Source organism: Theropithecus gelada, chromosome 1 (assembly GCF_003255815.1).
Source record: "Theropithecus gelada isolate Dixy chromosome 1, Tgel_1.0, whole genome shotgun sequence".
Lineage (NCBI taxonomy): Eukaryota > Metazoa > Chordata > Mammalia > Primates > Cercopithecidae > Theropithecus > Theropithecus gelada.
The window spans coordinates 71,088,575-71,107,972 of record NC_037668.1 but is presented as its reverse complement, the minus strand read 5'-3'; the positions used below and the strand labels follow the sequence as shown (position 1 = coordinate 71,107,972).

Here is a 19,398-nt window from a genome sequence, read left to right as displayed (position 1 = left end):
ATGAGGGAGACAGGAATGAGCAGGCTTTGGTCCTTACTGAGCTGGCAGAGGAGAGGCCAGGCGAGGAGCAGCAGGCAGCCCCATCCGCAAGGCCCGGAAGAAAGGGTGGCAGGAAAGCCAGCCCCAAGTCCAGTGTGATCTCTCAGTGCCAGGCAGTCCTGTGCCCAGACAGGGACAAGCATAGGTGGCTTCAGATGAGCTGGAGCGCCCAGTCCTCAGCCTCCCTTCTTTCCCTCTCCTGGCCTTGGCCTCCCAGCTAAGCAGAAGTTAGACAAGGTGTGGGCAAACATCTTTATTCTGTGTCCCAGATTCCCCAGGGCAAGAGAAAGAGGTTGCTGGGGTCAGTGCTGCAGGGACCATACAGACTCCAACCGCAAATCTGGCCTGGGGACAGACACACTGTGTTTCTTCTGGTTGTGGCTGGAGATGGCTCACCAGAGGGGGTCAGTTGGTCTTCACCTCTAAGTCTACCTCAGAGTTGGAGAGGGAAGGAAGCCGAACTCCAGCAAGGGTGTGGAACCCTGTGATCTGCTCTTGCTCTTGGATCTGGTCTCTGAGGCGCTGGATTTCTAGGCGCTGCATTTCGATGATCCTCCCAGTTTCTTCTTGCTCGTTCAACCTTGCGGTGGGAGCCGTGCTGAGCATGTCCTTGCTGGGTTCTGTGAGGCACAGCAGGACTCATGTGGACCTGTCCATTGCACTGCTGCAGAGCTGATCCTCCCCTCCTCCCTCCCTGCTTCCTCAAACGTTTATTGGGCACCTACTGTGGAGCCGACACTCAATCCCAGATGCCAGAGGTACAGAGACAAGCCATTTTGCCGTCTCGCAGAGAGATGGAGAAGTGAAGCAGCATACTTTAGAGTGATGAGGTGAATACTGAGAACCATCCCAGCCCAACCCCTCTCCTAAGCCCCCAGATCCGCCTGCACAGAGGCCCCCACCCACGGAGGCCACCCCTTCTCCCATTCTCCACATCCTAGGCAAGATGGCACTCTTCTGCTGACCTATGTTGGCTTCTGAACTGCCAGTCTTTCTCCTTGTGCAAAACCCCTGCTCCTGGAGACAGACCCCTTCCTGCCTCTCCAGGTGTGTCCACTCGTATCCTGTTCCTTGAAGACTTTCTCCCCGAGTCATCCTCCCTGTCTGAGGTGCTGGCATCATCCTGGGCAATGGCAGTGTCCACCAGGGTCCACGGCTCACCGCTGCCCCACAAGGCTGAACTTGCAGCGTTAGTGACCTTGGCCTCCACGCCATGCCAGCACCCACTCCTGTGGCTTCCCCTCCCTTGTCACCTGGATGCCATGCTTTAGGTCTTTCACTCTAGCACTGTTCTCTGTTTTCTGACCACAACTGCTGTAACTGCTCTATGCATGTCACACATGATCCTGGACTAAACTGAGACCCCCCTCTTCCTGGACAACTCAATTTCTTGCCTACCAAATGGGCTCTTTTTAGATTTACTCCCTTTTCTGGCCAGCTAGACCCCAGTGAGTTTCTTCCTCCATCTTCCCAACAGCGCCCTCAGTGCTCTGGTTGCCTTGTCCTCCTGTCCTATGCGCCCTGCTTGGGATCCACTGGGCTTCCTGGATTTGATGATAGGCATCTTTCATCAATTCTGGAAAAACTCTCGGCTGTGCCTTATTGTAATGTTGCCTCTCCTCATTCTTTCTTTCTCAAACTTCAATTAGACATACATTGCTTTATCCCACTCTCTCCTCTTTGTCTTTTACTATATCTTTATCTCTCTAGGCTGCAATCTGGGCAATTTATTCTTTTAGCTCACAAATTCCCCCTTCAGATGTGTCTAATCTACTGTTCAATCTGTCCATTGAGCTTCTAATTATAATAGTTTTCATTTCTAGAAGTATTATTTGGTTCCTTTTCAAATCTGCCTATGCAATTTTGGAAGACTTTTGCTTTTTTGTCTTATTTTCAAATTCCTTTTTTATTTTTTCAGACATGAAATTTTCTTATTTTAATAATCATACGAGCTGTGGGTCTTTGTTGGTTTTATTCTGTAGTTTGATTTTTTTGTTGATTTTCACTCCTGGCGGTTTATTTTTTCAAGTATTTAGTGACTTTTGATTGTGAGCTCATGTTCCTCAGAATATTATTTATGGGAATTCTTTGAAGCCTGTATTTAAAATGTACTCCTCCAGAGAAAATTTGCATTTGCTTCTGCTTGGGGCCTAAGGACACTACTACTATGGGGTCCTTTTAAGGTAAATTTTCAGCTAAGATGGCCTTGAGACACAAATTGAATGCAAATTCTAGACTAAAACTTGTCTGAGTAGGGACTTTTGGTTAGAAGTTGTCATGCAGAGACCTTGTCTCAAGTTTTTTCTTTCCTTCATCCAGAGCCAAGATTGACACAAACACTTTCTCACCCATCTTCTTATGCAAGGTAAGTTTTCTCCTGTAGTCAATCTTTAGTTTCCTAATTCATTCTATTTTGCTTTGACTCTTTCTTTTTTTTTCTTTCTTTTTAAAACAGAGATCCTTGTCAGTTTTCCCATATGCATAAGGGGAGAAAAATAAAAATGTGCCTGCAACAGTAAACTGGAAGGAAAGCATGGTTTTCCTAATATTTTATTAATTTATTTATGAAAGTTATATACGCTTGTAGTCAAATAACCCTATAAGGCTTATTACAAATAACAGTATCTCTTGTTCTACATTCCACTCAATTTCTCAATCCTCAGAGGCAACAATTTCAATTATTTTAGCTAATTCTTTTGATATCTACTTCCACACTCTGCTTTGATTAATGTGCTTACATTGCTTCTTTGATTTATCATTTTTAGGCATTATCTATTGACTTCTCTCTTGAAAGACGAGGATTTAGCTTTCCTTCAGCACCCTCCCCTGCCCCTGCATACTTCCCATCCTTTCATCCTCCCAATTTTGAGTAGATCAATAGTTAGAATTTAATTATGATTAACATAACTGCTGGTCACAGTTGAGCCATGTAGTATACAATGATTCATTTCTCTTTTCCATACAATAATTTCTGTTCCCTGAAGTTAATAATTGCTTTGTGTTTTCATTTGCAAAATTTTATTTTTATTTTTTAAAATTTTATTTATTTATTTATTTTTTATTTATTTTTGAGATGGAGTCTTGCTCTGTTGCCCAGGCTGGAGTGCAGTGGCACCATCTCGGCTCACTGCAACCTCCACCTCCCAGGTTCACACCATTCTCCTGCCTCAGCCTTCCGAGTAGCTGGGACTACAGGCGCTTGCCACCATGCCTGGCTAATTTTTTGTATTTTTGGTAGAGACAGGGTTTCATCATGTTAGCCAGGATGGTCTCGATCTCCTGACCTTGTGATCCACCCACTTCGGCCTCCCAAAGTGCTGGGATTACAGCCGGCCTCATTTGCAAAATTTTATATGTCCATATTGCTAATGAAACTGTCTCAATAGTCCCATAGACAGTTGTTTTTGAATAAACATAGAAATTGACCCTTCTGCTATTAAAACCTGAAACCTGTATTTGTTTTATCTGAGTTCCCTCTTCAGGAAAGGACCTTCAGGCTCCTTAAAAAGGGAATGTCAAAGAACTGAAACTCACCAGATCGCTGCACTGGGTGGCCCTTGGCTCCTCCCTAGTTCTTGTTTTCTTACCCATGTTACATTTCTTCCCTGCTATATAAACCCCCAGTTTTAGTCAGTAAGAGATATGGATCTGAGACTCAGCTCCCATCTCCTTGGCTGCAGCACCTGATTAAAGCCTTCTTCCTTGGCAATACTTGTCCTCCCAGTGATTGGCTTTCTGTGCTGTGAGCAGCAGGACCTTGACCAAACCCCTGGTGTTTCAGTAATATATTTTGTTTCCTTGATCAGGAACGTCTTGCTTGTGGCAGCTTGGCTGCTGTGGGCTGGCAGTCTCAGAAGCCCTCCTAAGCAGCTGCCCATCTAATTTTGGCTGGAGGTGAGTTTCCATCTCTCTCTGGCCCTGCCATAGCCAGCCCCAACTTTGTTCCTGATTGCCTTGGAAGAACTGCCTTTGAAATTTGACATCTGTACCCAGACAGGTGAGTGTCCTTTGTGGGTCCAGATAGCAGGATCTGCTTCTGTCAATTTGGGAAATTTTTAAAGGAATTTCCATTTGTAGGTGGAACAAGCCCAACGGACTGAGAGGGAAGCACCCTGACTGTTTCAATACGGACACTCTTGGGGACTTGTTTGTAATTGTGTGTTGCGTCCCAGCAAGTGAGTGTCTCTCTTGGGTACCAGACAGTGGGATCAACTCCTCTCAATTTGGGAAATTCCTTATGGAATTTCCATTTGCAGGTCGATCAAGCCCAACCAGTAGAGAAAGGAAGCACCCTGACTGTTTCAGTTTGGACACTAGGGGCTTGTTTGTTGCTGCAGCAGTTGGATAATGTTTTGGTGATTGTGTGTGTTTGATATAGTCATGGGAAATCAGAATGTAGCCAACTTGATATTCTTTTGCAATACTGTTTGGCCCCAGTCTTGTTTGGAATCTGGAGTTTGCTGTTGAATGGAAAAGTGGGATGGAGTTGCATGTATCCAGGCTTTTGTGCTGCTGTTGTAAGCAGAGTCGGACCTGGTTAATGTGTAATGTTTTCCTTTGGTGCTGTTTAGTTAGCCCCAGTGTTCTTTGGAGTCTAGGGAAGTTTGACCTTTAAAAATCAAACTGCCATGGAAACTGCTTTACCCAAAATTTCAGTTCACATTCTTCATTGGATTAACTATTGGGGCAAACAACGTATAACTATGTAAAACTAGTGAGCTTGTATTGGCATTTCATGGCTAGAGTTCCAAGGTAAAAGTTACTGGATTTTCGTTTGTGTGTGTGTCTACATGTCCATTTGTATGTGTTTATTTGTATGTATACTTATTGTTACATGTTGTGTCTACCAAGTTGGCTTATAGGTAAAAGAGCACTCATACATTAAGTAAAAATGTCCAAGCAATTTTCAAGTTCACATGACTTACATTAATCTTTACTAAACAAACTGGCTTTAAAATTATTTGTAAAATGAAAATAGAAATGTCTTCAGAATTGTCAGCATACATTTTTGTTTGGGTTTTTTTATACGTCTCTGCTAGATATTCTGAGGTTTCAGTGTTCGGCATAGAAGGTTATAAAGCTATTAATCTCACCAAAACAAAATTATCTTGGTTTATATGCCTTCTTTGACAGATAAGACTAATTTAATGTTGTTACATGAATCTTCTGAGTTATTGGCAAAAATACCTATGTATCTAACTTTGAGGATATTTTGGTGAGCACCTAATGTTCACTGGCTATTAAGAAAATGGTTGGACTGGGTGCAGTAGCTCACGCCTGTAATCCCAGCACTTTGGGAGGCCGAGGCAGGTGGATTGGCTGAGCTCAGGAGTTTGAGACCAGCCTGGGCAACACGGTGAAACCCTGTTTCTACTAAAAAAAAAAAAAAAAAAAAATTAGCTGGGTGTGGTGGCTTGCGCCTGTAGTCCCAGCTACTCAGGAGGCTGAGGCAGGAGAATTGCTTGTACCTGGGAGGCAGAGGTTATAGTGAGCCAAGATTGCGTCACTGCACTCCAGCCTGGGCAACAAAGCAAGACTCTGTCTCAAAAAAAAAAAAAAGGACATGGTTAACAAAGAAATAACTAACTTTGTATGATTGTGTCTAATACCTGTTTTCAGAAGTAATCTACATAAACTGTTAAAAATGAAGAAACCGGGCCAGGTGCAGTGGCTCAAGCCTGTAATCCTAGCACTTTGGGAGGCCGAGACGGGCGGATCACGAGGTCAGGAGATCGAGACCATCCTGGCTAACATGGTGAAACCCCGTCTCTACTAAAAAATACAAAAAACTAGCTGGGCGAGGTGGTGGGCGTCTGTAGTCCCAGCTACTTGGGAGGCTGAGGCAGGAGAATGACATGAACCCGGGAGGCAGAGCTTGCAGTGAGCTGAGATCCAGCCACTGCACTCCAGTCTGGGTGACAGAGCGAGACTCTGTCTCAAAAAACAAAAAAAACAAAAAAAACGAAGAAACCGAATACATGTCAATGGGATAAATGTTTTAGGTAAACTTTTTGTGTAATTTAAAATCTTAAAATTATTTTTGATGCTCATTGGCTATCTGGGTCATTTCCAATTAAGAAAGGGTTATGGGCTGGGTGTGGTGGCTCAGACTGTAATCCCAGCACTTTGGGAGGCTGAGGCAGGAGGATCACGAGGTCAGGAGATGGAGGCCATCCTGGCTAACATGTTGAAACCTCATCTCTACTAAAAATACAAGAAAAAAACAAAATAAGCCGGGCATGGTGGCAGGCGCCTGTAGTCCCAGCTATCTGGGAGGCTGAGCCAGGAGAATGGTGTGAACCCAGGAGGTGGAGCTTGCAGTGAGCCAAGATCCCACCACTGCACTCCAGTCTGGGCAATAGAGTGAGATTCCATCTAAAAAAAAAAAAAAAAAGAAAACTTTTTTGTGAAACAAGGTAGGGGAGAGAGATGTGAAGAAAGTTATGGATATGAAGATATATTTTTTGGTAAGGAAGGTTATAAAGAGAAGATAATAAATTTGTATGAGAAAGAATTTTGTATGATGAATTTTTTGTCCCAGAGCAAAACGACTGTTTTTTTTTTTTGAGACAGAGTCTTGCTCTGTCACCCAGGCTGGAGTGCAATCTTGGCTCACTGCAAGCTCTGCCTCCCGGGTTCATGCCATTCTCCTGCCTCAGCCTCCCGAGTAGCTGGGACTACAGGTGCCTGCCACCACACCTGGCTAATTTTTTGTACTTTTAGTAGAGACAGGGTTTCACCGTATTAGCGAGGATGTTCTCGATCTCCTGACCTCATATCCGCCCGCCTTGGCCTCCCAAAGCGCTGGAATTACAGGCATGAGCTACTGCGTCCAGCCAAATGACTGGTTCTTTAAAGAAAAATGAAGAAGAAGAAAATCTGGGACTGGATGGAAAGCTCAGGCATGTCGCGCATGGTCTGTGTAAGTCATATGTAGTTTTTTTTGTTTGTTTCTTTGCACATACAGAGAAATTAAAAAGTTTAGATAATAAAATATTCTTTAAAACCTTATAGAGAATTGGAAAAATTTGGATAATTAACATTTTTATAATTAAAATTCTTAGTCTTGATGAAGGTAAAATAAGAAATATTTTAAAGACATGCATTGGCAGTTTGGCAACTCTTTTTTTTTTTGAGATGGAGTCTAGCTCTGGCACCCAGGCTGGAGTGCAGTGTCGTGATCTCTGCTCACTGCAAGCTCCGCCTCCCGGGCTCACACCATTCTCCTGCCTCAGCTTCCCAAGTAGCTGGGACTACAGGTGCCTGCTGCCATACCCAGCTAATTTTTTTGTATTTTTTTTTTTTAATAGAGACAGGGTTTCACTGTGTTAGCCAGGATGGTCTCGATCTCCTGACCTCGTGATCCACCTGCCACGGCCTCCCAAAGTGCTGGGATTACAGGCATGAGCCACTGTGCCTGACTGGCAATTCTTTTTTAATACAGTGAAGCATGAAGCCAGCTTTAGTGTGAAGCCAAATCTCACATACATGCTTGTATCGCTTCACACTGTGTTTGCTGTTTTGCATGAATAATGCTGGCACTGGAGTACTTACTAGTAGGTCATGTGCCTAGAGTGAATTTCTTGATTGCACAGGATGTATGGTGATATTGGTGGACTTAAGGATATTGAATTGTGTATGAGGAATAAAATATTCATCATGTGGTTTTTTGGGCTCTGGGTAAATGGTAGTCTCCAGGGTAGACTGAATGGGGAAAATGGTGGCATTGGTTTCCTGTTTGTTTTGCTTCTAATTTTTATTTGTTTGCTGTTTGTTCTCCTTTGTGTTTTGCTTGTGTATGCATATGTATAAAATCATCCATGTTCTTTAGTTTCTAGTAGAAGGCTTTTATAAGTTCTGAACAGAAATAGTACATTATATATTGTTGTTTGGAGAGGTGGATGAAAGTGGAACTGTTTTTGAGTGGTGGTTGTTTCTAGTGTGAGTCACTTGAATCAATAGTTTGTGTTGGTTTTAGATCTTTTCCTTTAATGAAGAAGAACTGTGATATGGGTACAAAGTTTTAATGTTCAGGAAATATTGGCCTTGTCCTTAAGGAAATTATATTGATTAGAATTTATCTCAAACTAATTTAAAGTGACATTCACTTGGATTAAGTAGTAATAAAAAAAAGGTGAGACTTTCTAGTAATTTTCAATCTCAAGCTGTTTATCACTGATGGGCCTTCATGTGTGTACTCAAAAACAAAATATGTTCAGGTTTTTAATACAATTAAGCATGATGCCAGATTTAGTATGGAGCCAAATCTCACACACATGCCTGCATTGCTTACATTGCTGCAAATCTCACAAACAACTTATCTATTTTTTATTTTGTTGCCCGTGCTTTTTGTGTCATTCACCAAATAAATATTGCCAAATCCAATGTTATGAAGCTTTTCCTCTATGCTTTCTTCTAAGAGTTTTATAGTTTTAGCTCTTCTGTTTAGATCTTTGATTCATTTTGAGTTAACTGTTGTATATGGTGTAAGGTAAGGATCTACCTTAATTCTTTTGTATGTGTATATCCAGTTTTCCCAACACTACTTCTTGAGAAGACTGTCCTTTCCCCACTAAATGATCTTGGTACCCTTGTTGACAATCACTTGACCATATATTTGAGGGTTTATATCTGGCCTCTACATTCTATTCCATTGGTCTGTATGTCTGTTTTTATGCCAGTATCACACTGTTTTGATTGCTATAGCTTTGTTGTAGGTTGTGAAATCAGAAAGTATGAGACCTCCAACCTTGTTCTTCTTTTTCAAGATTGTTTTGGCTATTCAGGGTACGTTGAGATTCCATATGAATTTTAGAATGGATTTTTCTGTTTCTGCAAAAATGTCATTGAGGTTTTTATGGGGACTGCAATGAATCTTCAGATCACTTTGGGTAGTACTGACATCTTAACAACAAGTCTTCCAATCCACCACTTACTGGTATTTAATTTCTTTCAGCAGTGTTTTGTAGTTTTCAGTCTTTTGCCTCTTCAGTTAAATTGATTCCCAAGTATTTTATTCTTTTTGATGCAATTGTAATGCAATTGTTTTCTTAATTTCCTTTTTGGATAGTACACTGTTAGTATAAAAAATTGCAACTTTTTTGTGTGCCTTGATTTTGTATCCTATAATTGTGATTTTTGATCCTTTGTATAAAAATTTTCCTTAACTCCTTTGGAAGTCTGGAGGATTTTTTTCCTTATACTCTGGTGTTCTGAAATTTCAAGATGATGGACTTGATGTGGGTCTGTTTTTAGCCACTGTGTTGGATAGTAGGTGGATCTAACAGCTTCTTAAACAGATTTTTTTCTGTTTTCAGCCCTACCTTCACTTCCACCTCCAGAGATATCTGCTCCTGATCATTGCTGAGCCTTTTGAGGGTTTTGTGGCATACATTAGATTTCTTCTAGGTTCACCACTCTGGCTTCTGGGTGGGGGTATATTGATGAAACACAAGTGACAGGAGTTGATATTTGTTGAAGTTGGGGACTGGGGTCACAGGAATTCATTAGACTTCTCTCTCAATTTTTGTATATGTCTGGAAATCTCCATGATAGTAATATGAAGAATCTGGCTATATCACATGGCATCCCGAGGAGGTCTCAACTGAATATTTTGTTAGGATACTTGGACATATTTAAAACTTTTTTTTTTTTTTTGAGACAGGGTCTTGCTCTGTCACCGGGACTGGAATGCAGTGGTGTGATCATGGCTCACAGCAGCCTTGAACCTCTGAGGCTCAGGTGATCAATTTTACTCTAAAATCCTCACACCTCAGCCTCCCAAGTAGCTGGGACTGCAGGCATGTGCCATCATGCCTGGCTAATTTTTGTATTTTTTGTAGAGATGTAGTTTCACCATGTTGCCCAGGCTAGTCTTGAACTTCTGGGCACAAGCGTTCTGCTCGCCTTGGCCTCCCAAAGTGCTGGGATTACAGGTGTGAGCCATGGCACCTGGCCTGAAACATTTTTTAAGAGAAGTTTTGCAATTGTTCACATCTGTGCTTTATTTTCAAGAGAAGAGAAGATGGTTTCACCTCTGAGAAGTCAAGTATGTCAGTTTTCTTTTGTTTTTTTGTTTCTTGTTTTTTGTTTTGAGACGGAGTCTCACTCTGTCGCCCAGGCTGGAGTGCAATGGCACAATCTCGGCTCGCTGCAACCTCCGCTTCCCAGGTTCAAGCAATTCTCCTGCCTCAGCCTCCCGAGTAGCTGGGACTACAGGCCTGCGCCACCATGCCCAGCTAATTTTTGTATTTTTAGTAGAGACGGGGTTTCACCATGCTGGCCAGGATGGTCTCGATCTCTTGACCTTGTGATCCGCCTGCCTCAGCCTCCCAAAGTGCTGGGATTACAGATGTGAGCCACCGCACCCGGCCGCAAGTATTTCAGTCTTTATGACACATGCTGTGCTCTCACATCAACTCCGTAGGCCTGGTATTGCCACTTCAGGTACTACTCAGGGTTTACACTTGTCTCAACTTCAACCCTAGCCAAAAGTGCACAAAACGACAAAATTAAATACATATATAAGATTTTACATATGTGTATTTAATTTTGTTATTAAATATATATAGTTATATAGTTGAAGACCAAAAAGAAGTTGCAAAAGTAGTACAAGGTTCCTGTGTACCTTTCAGCCACCTTTCCACATCAGAATCCTATGTGATCATGGTACAAGAGACAACTGACACTTCAGAGACCCAATCCATAGCTATGGGATGTTTCAGTTCAAGCCTCTAATCTTTATTCCTGAATGCAAACCACCCGAAAACAACAACTTGAACCGTGTTGGCTTAGTTTGCCATAGAGATGCCTTAATCTCTTGGTTTTATTGATTGTCCAGATAAGGAATGGATACTTAAAAAATGCTTCTTTGGGGCCCGAAAGCGGCATGTGTAATTAAAGGCTGTTCACTGTTACTCATTCCTTTCCTAAGGATCCATGTGTTAAGTTTCTCAGAGAATTTATTGCCAGGGAAACGTTTGTTTCTCCAGAAAAAAGCTCCCTTTTGCCATACAATAAGAATAATATAAACGATCATATTTCTTTGTTTCTCTTTTTGCCTTGGCCGTCAGAAATTCAGAGGAACTTTAGGATATAATTGCAGTAACTGACTCATTTAATATTTATGTAATTATTTCCCCTCTTCCTTTAAATAGCTTCTCATCTTGCTTTTTGTCTTCATTTTAATTGTACAGGTTCACAATCCCTTATTCACTATTCTAAAATGCAAGAAGATCTAAAAACGGAGTGCCTTTTTAAATTCAGGAAGCTTAGTGTGAATATTCATATGTCACTACAGAAATACTAAAGTGTTTGATTTCAGGGCATTGCCCCAGACCCCTCTGGGAATGTTACATAAAGTATTCACTTTCCAAAATCTGAAAGAGTCTGTATTCTGAACTGTAGCTAACCTCACGGATGTCAGCCAGGGGACTGTGGACCTGTGTGTGTCTGAGTGTGGGAAGGCCCTCACGGATTCCTCGGAGAGCAGGCATGTGCCCCGGACAGGATCCCAGACGGCTATGTGGAGATGTGACCTGATACAGAAGGAAGCCAAAGGGAGACCTGCCTGCGGCTGCATGAATCCCTTCGTCCCAATGCCCATCTCCCCTGGCCACTGGTGACATTACCTGTCTCTGAAACTTCTTGTGGTCGGACTTTCTTGGTCAGTTTCAGAGCTGCTTCGAGGTCATAAACTTGGGACCGAGTGAACTTCAGCTCCCTGCGGAGCTCATTAATTTCCTTGATCAGAGAGACATTTTCCTGCAGAAAAAGGGGGAAGATTGAGGGAGTGTGGACAGATGCGTGGTCAGTGGGCACATGGCACGCCCTCCTGGGCTGAGTGTATGGGGAATGGGCAGGGTTAGGCCTGGATCCAGAACTCTGGATCCTCTACTGGGGCCTGAGCCTTTATTCCAGCCTATTGCTCAGCCTCTTAAGGAACCAGCTAACTTACCTTCAGGTGGACTCAGCACCATTCCCCCATCCACTTGTTGTTGCAACGTCAATAGCAACAACAACGCTTTTCCACGCACTTTTTATAGGAGTTTAAATGCATCATAACCACCCTATGGCTGGGTTGTTATTACAATCACAATTTTACAGAAGAGAAAACTGAGGCACAGAGAGGTATGACTTGCTCAATTACACAGCTAGCAATCGGTAGAGTCAGGATTCCAACCCCAACAGTCTGGCTCCAGAGTTCGTAAGCACTGTGCTGTACTTCATTCATTTTTCATTCATTTGCTGAACCCACATTTATAGGCTATCTGGGAAGTGCATAAAATGCAAACAGAAATAGGACATGGTCTGCCCTCAGCAGCATGCTATTTAGTGAGTAAAACAGAAAAGTACATGGATAATTAACATTTGCTGCATCCATTGGAAGCTCACTTCTCTGATTTGTGTTTGACAAATATCCATCCATCCATTCATCCATGCAACTATCTACCTAATAAATGTTTATAGAGTACCCATAATGTAATCATGCAATATTATAGAGACACTCTGTTAATCCTAGAGTATAGAGAGTAAATCTTAGCTTCTGCTCTTGAGGAGTTTACAGTTTAGTGGGGGGCGTGGGTACAGTTTAGCATGGTGGCCACCTTGCTGTGATGGAGGAGTGGGCCTAGAGGAAAGATGTTTACTTCTGCCTGAATGACTAGGGTGGATTCCTAGGAATTGACTCCCGGGGTGAGGCTTGAAGGAGTCACCAAGGAGACGGTAAAGGTGTCCCAGACAACTAGAACAGCAGGAGCAAAGGCACAGAATATGACACAGCTGATGGGGGTGGGGGAGACCTGCAGCAGTCCTGCATCACTGGAATGCAGAGTGAAAGGAGGGGAGTCGACAGGAGTGAGAACGAAGCTTGCTGGGGGCAAGGTGGTGCAGCCTCTGCACCCTGGGACCAAACAGTCCCTTCTCTCCTCTTTTCCCACACCTCAAATCTCTGCCTTCCATTTCACACCCAGCACAAGTACCCCAAGGAGGAGCCCCATCCCCAAGGGCCCAAAGAGACTGGCCACTTTGCTCTTAGATCCCACAGCCACAGTGGCTTGTCTACAGCAGTGCCTCATGTATGACCATACAAATACATCACCTGACCACCTTGTTAGCTGCCACCCTGACTCATAGGTCTGGGATGGGCCCTGAAATCCTGCATTGGACTTCCAAGAGATGCTGCTGCTGGTCTGCGGGCCAGACCACACTTTCAGTTGCAAAGCACCTGAGGGTCCGCACACCAGAAAAGGCAGTTGCAGGCCAAATCTACGTAAAATGGACCTGTGCCAGGAACAAACTGTGCTTCTACTTGGGACATTATCTCACGAGTGGGGGCTACGGAGTCAGAGCCCAGTGGACAGGACGGTCTTAAGCATTGTTCTCCCTGAGCTGGGACAAACAGTCCTCTGCTGTGGGGAGGTACCTGTGGAGCCCAGGAGGGAGCGGGGGTTGGGCTAGAGACACCGCAACAGATTCTTTTCCTCCAGAAATGCTTCATCTAAAGCACAGACCTACACCTTTAGACTTCCAGTATATTACTTAATTTCACTATTCCTTACAATATAGTTTGGATGTTTGTCTCCTCGAAATCTCCTGTTGAAAATTGATCTCCAGTGTTGGAGGTGGGGCCTAGAGGGAGGTCTTTGGGTCATGGGAGCAGATTCCTCATGAAGGGCTTGGTGCCATCCTCGTGGTAATGAGTGAGTGCTTGTTCTATTCGTTCCTGCAAGAACTAGTTGTTTTAAAAGAACCTGGTCCCGGCTGGGTGCGGTGGCTTACACCTGTAATCCCAGCACTTTGGGAGGCTCAGACAGGCAGATCACGAGGTCAGGAGATCGAGACCATCTTGGCTAACACAGTGAAATCCTGTCTCTGCTAAAAATACAAACAATTAGCCGGGCGTGGTGGCGGGTGCCTGTAGTCCCAGCTACTCGGGAGACTGAGGCAGGAGAATGGCATGAACCCAGGAGGCGGAGCTTGCAGTGAGCCAAGATGGTGCCACTGTGCTCCAGCCTGGGTGACAGAGTGAGACTCCATCACAAAAAAAAAAAAACAAAAAACAAAAAACCTGGCCCCTTCTCCTCTCCTGCTCCCTCTTTTGCCGTGTGACATGCCTGCTCCTCCTCTGCCTTCCATCATGAGTAAAAGCTTCCTGAGGTCTTGACCAGAGGCAATGCTGGCGCCATGCTTCCTGTACAGCCCTCAGAACTGTGAGCCAAATAAATCTCTTTTCTTTATAAATTACCCAGCCTCAGGTATTCCTTTATAGTCATGAAATTCTCTCTCTCAGATGAAATGCCTAGTCCTCATTGTCAACCCTTCATTCTTGATGCTAGGACCTGTACTTGTGTTTCTGAGTCAGATGTTTTCTCCATTGAATGCTTTACCCTTTTAACCAACCCAGGCCTTGGTGACTGTGGTGTGATGCGCCCCCCACCAGGTTACTTAAGGGTGTATGCTCACTGTCTGAACCCTCAAGGCCAGGCAGTTAGTCAAGGCCATGGTGTCCAGCTGAGGCGCAGGTGTCCCTGAGAATCCAAACATCCTAGAAGATACCTGAAAACCTACCAAGGAAAACAGTCCCATGGCACATACACTGAGGTGAAGAGCCAGAAAATTAGCTTAAAAGCAGCTTCGAGATGGGAGGCAATGCAGGTCTCTAGAGCGGTCCTGCGGCTGCCCAGGAGTGCCCCGCATGGAAGACCTAAATAAACTCATCCACTCGCCAAGCTGGACTTGTCATTCTTTGGTCTCCCCAGTTTGGGAGGGAGGGTGGGGAACATTACAGTTCCAGATTTTCTCATAACAGTGATAGGTTTCCCACATTTCCTTTCCAGATGCTGCTGGTAAAACTCTGCTAGATCCTCCCATGGACTTTCTCCTTGATAGACTTGCTATCATGACATGATCAATTCAATACATATTTATTGGGTTATGGACCTTGGACCCTGCCTTGCATGTTAGAGGTGCTCAATAAATATGTGTGAAATGGATGAGAAAATGAATAACTAACGCAGTGGATACCAAACCGAATAAGATGAGATTCTTACTAATAAGGAAGTTACAAACCAAGGGATAAGGGAGAGGTGAGAGATCGGAACAGAAGGGAGGGTCTTAGAGCCACAGGGGCAAGCTTGCTCGCTCCAGGTCTCTCTCCATTTCTCCTTTCAGTAGGCTTTGCTAAGCTTCACTTCTCCTGATCCTCATTAAATAACTCATGAATAATCATCAGAATAAGCACTAGAAACTGAAAGCGCAATTCGAGTTCTCTCACAGTTTGCATCTTTAGTTGCGTCCTCTTTTTGGTCATCTCCTTCCATTCTGTCACTGAGTCCTATTGCTTTTGTGTCTGATCTGATTCTGATGTTCACCCTTCCTGCTGGTTTGTCACCAGCTCTTAGCGCTCTCCCCTGTTCTGCTGTAAAGCGCCCCGCCCCGCAAGTGGAGCCCTGTCCTGGTTTCTCCCCACCCCCTCCACCCTCTACGGCCCTGTCACTGTGATTGGGATTTCTGGCTCCTGGTACCTGTTGGTGTGAATGCCAGTTTCTGACCCCCCTGCCAACCTCTGACATCTTCATGATGCTCCCTCACCTAAATGGGTCTCCAGGGCTTGATCCTTGTTGGAGTATGATTGAGGCCCACCACTCAGTGCAGCCTGACTCTCTTGTTCTGTTCATTCATTCATTCATTCATTCATTCATTCACTTATTCATTTAAATAAGTAAGAACCAGTTCCTGAAAGCTTACACTGGTCACTGTGCCAGACGTGGGAGGTCCCGCTTGGCTCCAGTGCAGAGCTGCCATGAGAGGCTGAAGCAGGGGCCCAACCCAGTGTGAGGAGGGCTCCCAGGGGAGACAGAGGAGAAGAGTGTTCCAGGCCCAGAGCCAGGAGGTTGGAAAGGAGAACCTAAGGCAGGAAGAGCTTGATGATAACAATAATAAGAGTAACCACAATTGCAAGGGTTGATTGGATCACTGCAATGTATCAAACAGCGTGCATACAGTCCCTCAGTTCCTCCTTACACCAACCTTGTGAGGAAACTGAGGCCGTACCTCAGTGGTAGAGCTGGGGTCTGAACCCTGTCATGCCTCCATCCAGAGTGCCCTGTTCCTCCATGACTACTGCTTTCCAGGCTCTGCTGTCCCCCCTCACATTTCTGTCACCTCCATTCCAATACCTCACATAGTATCATGGCCAAGGACACTCCCAATATATATAAGTTGGGCTACCCGCAAAATGTTTTCTGGGATGGCCTGTGTTCTGAGGGCCTGAGGTCACATTGAGGTCAACTGTTTATGCTTTGGATGGCTTTGTGAATTAAAAATGTGAATGCAATGGGTTTGCTGAGCCTTCTCTTCCTGATCGCTCCCTGGTCAGTTTGACCTCCAAAAGCCCCTCCAATCCTCCAGACCCCCACCCAGGTCTACATAGCTGCAGAGGAAACCTGACCTGGGGTCCACCAAGGTGCCAAGTCTTGGGGGATGTGAAACTGTTTATGTAAAAAGCTTTCTAAGCAAAGGGGCTCTGCCAAGCTGTCCAGGACTGCCTTTGGCCTTTGGAACTGACTGATGACCCCGGCAGGTCTTTCCAGACCTCCGTATTGAGCAGAGAAGAGAAGGGAATGCCTACAGCGCCCCCTAATGGCATGGCCTGAGTCGATGCCTTTAGAATATGGCAATACCTCACAGCCCGGAAAAAGCAGGCAACAGATTTATTCCATGGACTTGGAATCCTTGCATCAGTGACATCTTTCTGGAACCCACAGTTAGTGGGCTCACCATCTGCCTAACTGCACAAATGAGCCATCCTGGAATCCTCCGTTCTTTCAGCCTTCCTCCCATGTCTAACCTGACATTTCTATTTGTCATTTCTACTCCGAAATGCCTTTTGACACCACAACTTTCCCCTTTCCAAGTCCTTCTCATCTACCCTTAACATGACAGTCACTTCCTAACGGGTTTTTCTGCCACCTGCCTCTTTCCCCACCAGTCTTCCCACCTTGCCAATGGAGTGTTTTGTCTTTTCAAAACAAAGACACCCCTACCTAAGAAACCTTGGGTGGAGCCTGTTTACAGGACAAACTGTACTTTTTGGCATGGCATGGAGGCCCTTTTCAACATGACCCTCAGCCACCAACCATTTCAGTGGGTTCTTCTCCACTTGGACGCTCTTCTTTTGGACTCCTGGGTCTCCAAGCACCTCACAGGCCTCATTCTTCTCTGCTTTTTCTCAGGTTGTTCCCACAGCCTGGAAGGCTCTTCCCTGACTTGTTCCATGATCAACCTCTACTCACCCTTCAAGGCCCAGCTCAAATGCCCCTTGCCCCAGAAACCTTCCACAAGTCCTGAAGGCATCACTGAACCCCTTTTCCAGGATGAGCCCACAGCACTGCATACAATGAGTTGAGCAGTAATTATTTTTATCTGGTCCAGGTTCCCAGTGATGAACTCCTTGAGAGTAGGAACACTATCACATTCATCTTGGAATCCTCTGTGACTGACACAGAGCTTGCTGTACAGGAAGCCCTCAAAAAATGTGTACTGAATGAATAAAATGCGTGTCCTAGATGTTTGTATCTCATAGCAACTCTTATTTTCATATCTGTCAGTTTGCTAAGGAATGGAGTGGGGAGGCTGAGCTCCTGTCTGAATATGCAAATGAGACAGTGACCTCATTTTCTGTTATTTTCTAATGAGTTACTCTTAGATGCCATGTTTGCCGCGGCCTTCCTCAGCCTTTTTGGATTGAAGTGCCAGGGCCATGGCAACCTGAAGATGAGGTTCAGCTAGCTCCTGACCAGCATACACCAAGGCCACCAACTGAGGGTCTGGAATCAGTTGTGCCATCCACCCTCCATCCCCTGCCACCTGCAGTCCACAGGCACCAGTGGCCCATCCTGTGATGGACTTCTAGGCTTTCCCACTGGATTTCTACCTTGGTTCTTGGATAGGTCCTCTGCTTGGATGATGAGGATGGAAATTGCCGTTTTTTTCTTTCTTTTTTTTTTTTTTTTGAGACGGAGTCTTGCTCTGTTACCCAGGCTGGAGCACAGTGGCATGATCTTGGCTCACTGCAAGCTCCGCCTCCCGGGTTCACGCCATTCTCCTGCCTCAGCCTCCCGAGTAGTTGGGACTACAGATGGCCGCCACCACACCCGGCTAATTTTTTGTATTTTTAGTAGAGACAGGGTTTCACCGTGTTAGCCAGGATGGTCTCGATCTTCTGACTTCGTGATCTGCCTGCCTCGGCCTCCCAGAGTGCTGGGATTACAGGCGTGAGCCACTGTACCCAGCTGGAAATTGCTTTTTTTTGAGCACTTATTCTGTACCAGGCCAGTGCCTGGTGCCTCATATGGTTATCCCATTCGATCTTGCAGGAACTCCCCCCAGCCCTCAGGTTGCTGTTTTCTTCCTTGTTTTACAGATAGGGAGGGTGGCTCCTTGAGTTAAGGAATTTACCCAAGGTCTCCTGGCAGAAGAGTGGCGGAGCACGGTAAACCAGCGTCGGCACAGTGGTTTTGAAAACTTTTTTTTTAATCTTCCAAGCTTTTTGCCAACAAAAAGAGCCCCACTGTTATCAACAAGCAGTCTCTTTCTGGTTGAAGGGGTGCGGACCCGGAGACCTGCACCCCCTGCCACACACCCCCGCCCCGGGCCCCTTCTTACTTCCTGCAGTTGCTGGAGTTACTTATTTGGATCCATGGGACTCCCCAACATGCAGGTTACAATGCTCCTGGAGAAAATGTTCTTCCAGGGACTTCACTCTGCTAGCCATCAGGGAGGCCCCGCTTGGGTCTCCTCTGCTTTCCACCCCACCCTGGCCCAGCACCCTCCAGGGCATGGGGAAGCAGAAGAGGACAGGATGCCGGCCCCAGCAGCCTCATGCTGATGCTCACACCCTCTGGCTAGCCTGTGGTCTTCCTTCTCCTACACCGATGTTTGCTTTGGCTGCTTGGCATGGAGAGAGGGAGCCAGTTCCTCAGGCCTGTGCTCTGATGATAGGGCACAGAGGGTGCTGGGTGATGTCAGCAGCTGACAATGCCTCCTGCTGTCACCCTGGTTCCCCTTCCCTGCTTGCTGCACTCCAGAGCCCCAGGTAGTGGTTCAGTGTACGGCTGCTGGTGTCTCAGGGCTCCACCAACTGGAGGCACTTCTATCTCTGGGCCTCTGACAGCTTTCATGGCCATGGAGTAGGGCAATGGGTAGATGGACTGGGCTGCTTTTCAGTGGGGACTGGTCGTAAGATGGCATGAGACCAGCCATGCCTGGATCTGGCCTGAATCACAGTGTGCTCTGCCCAGCTGTGTATGAACTGGCCAAGCTGGGAACTGGTTTGTTTCAATCTAATTGCAACCTGTT

At 45.2% G+C, this 19,398-nt stretch overlaps 1 protein-coding gene across 1 annotated transcript in view; it reads right to left on the bottom strand.

The window, feature by feature from the left end:
- Positions 1-277: 277 nt before the first annotated feature.
- CFAP57 (cilia and flagella associated protein 57) overlaps positions 278-19,398 on the bottom strand; it is a 76,055-nt gene continuing 56,934 nt past the window's right edge. The window contains exons 23-24 of the mRNA XM_025389160.1: positions 11,670-11,802; positions 278-659 (exon numbers count right to left, since the gene is read on the bottom strand). Of these exons, the coding sequence (XP_025244945.1) occupies positions 445-659; positions 11,670-11,802 (348 nt within the window). The 3' untranslated portion in view covers positions 278-444. The remainder of the gene's footprint in view (positions 660-11,669; positions 11,803-19,398) is intronic.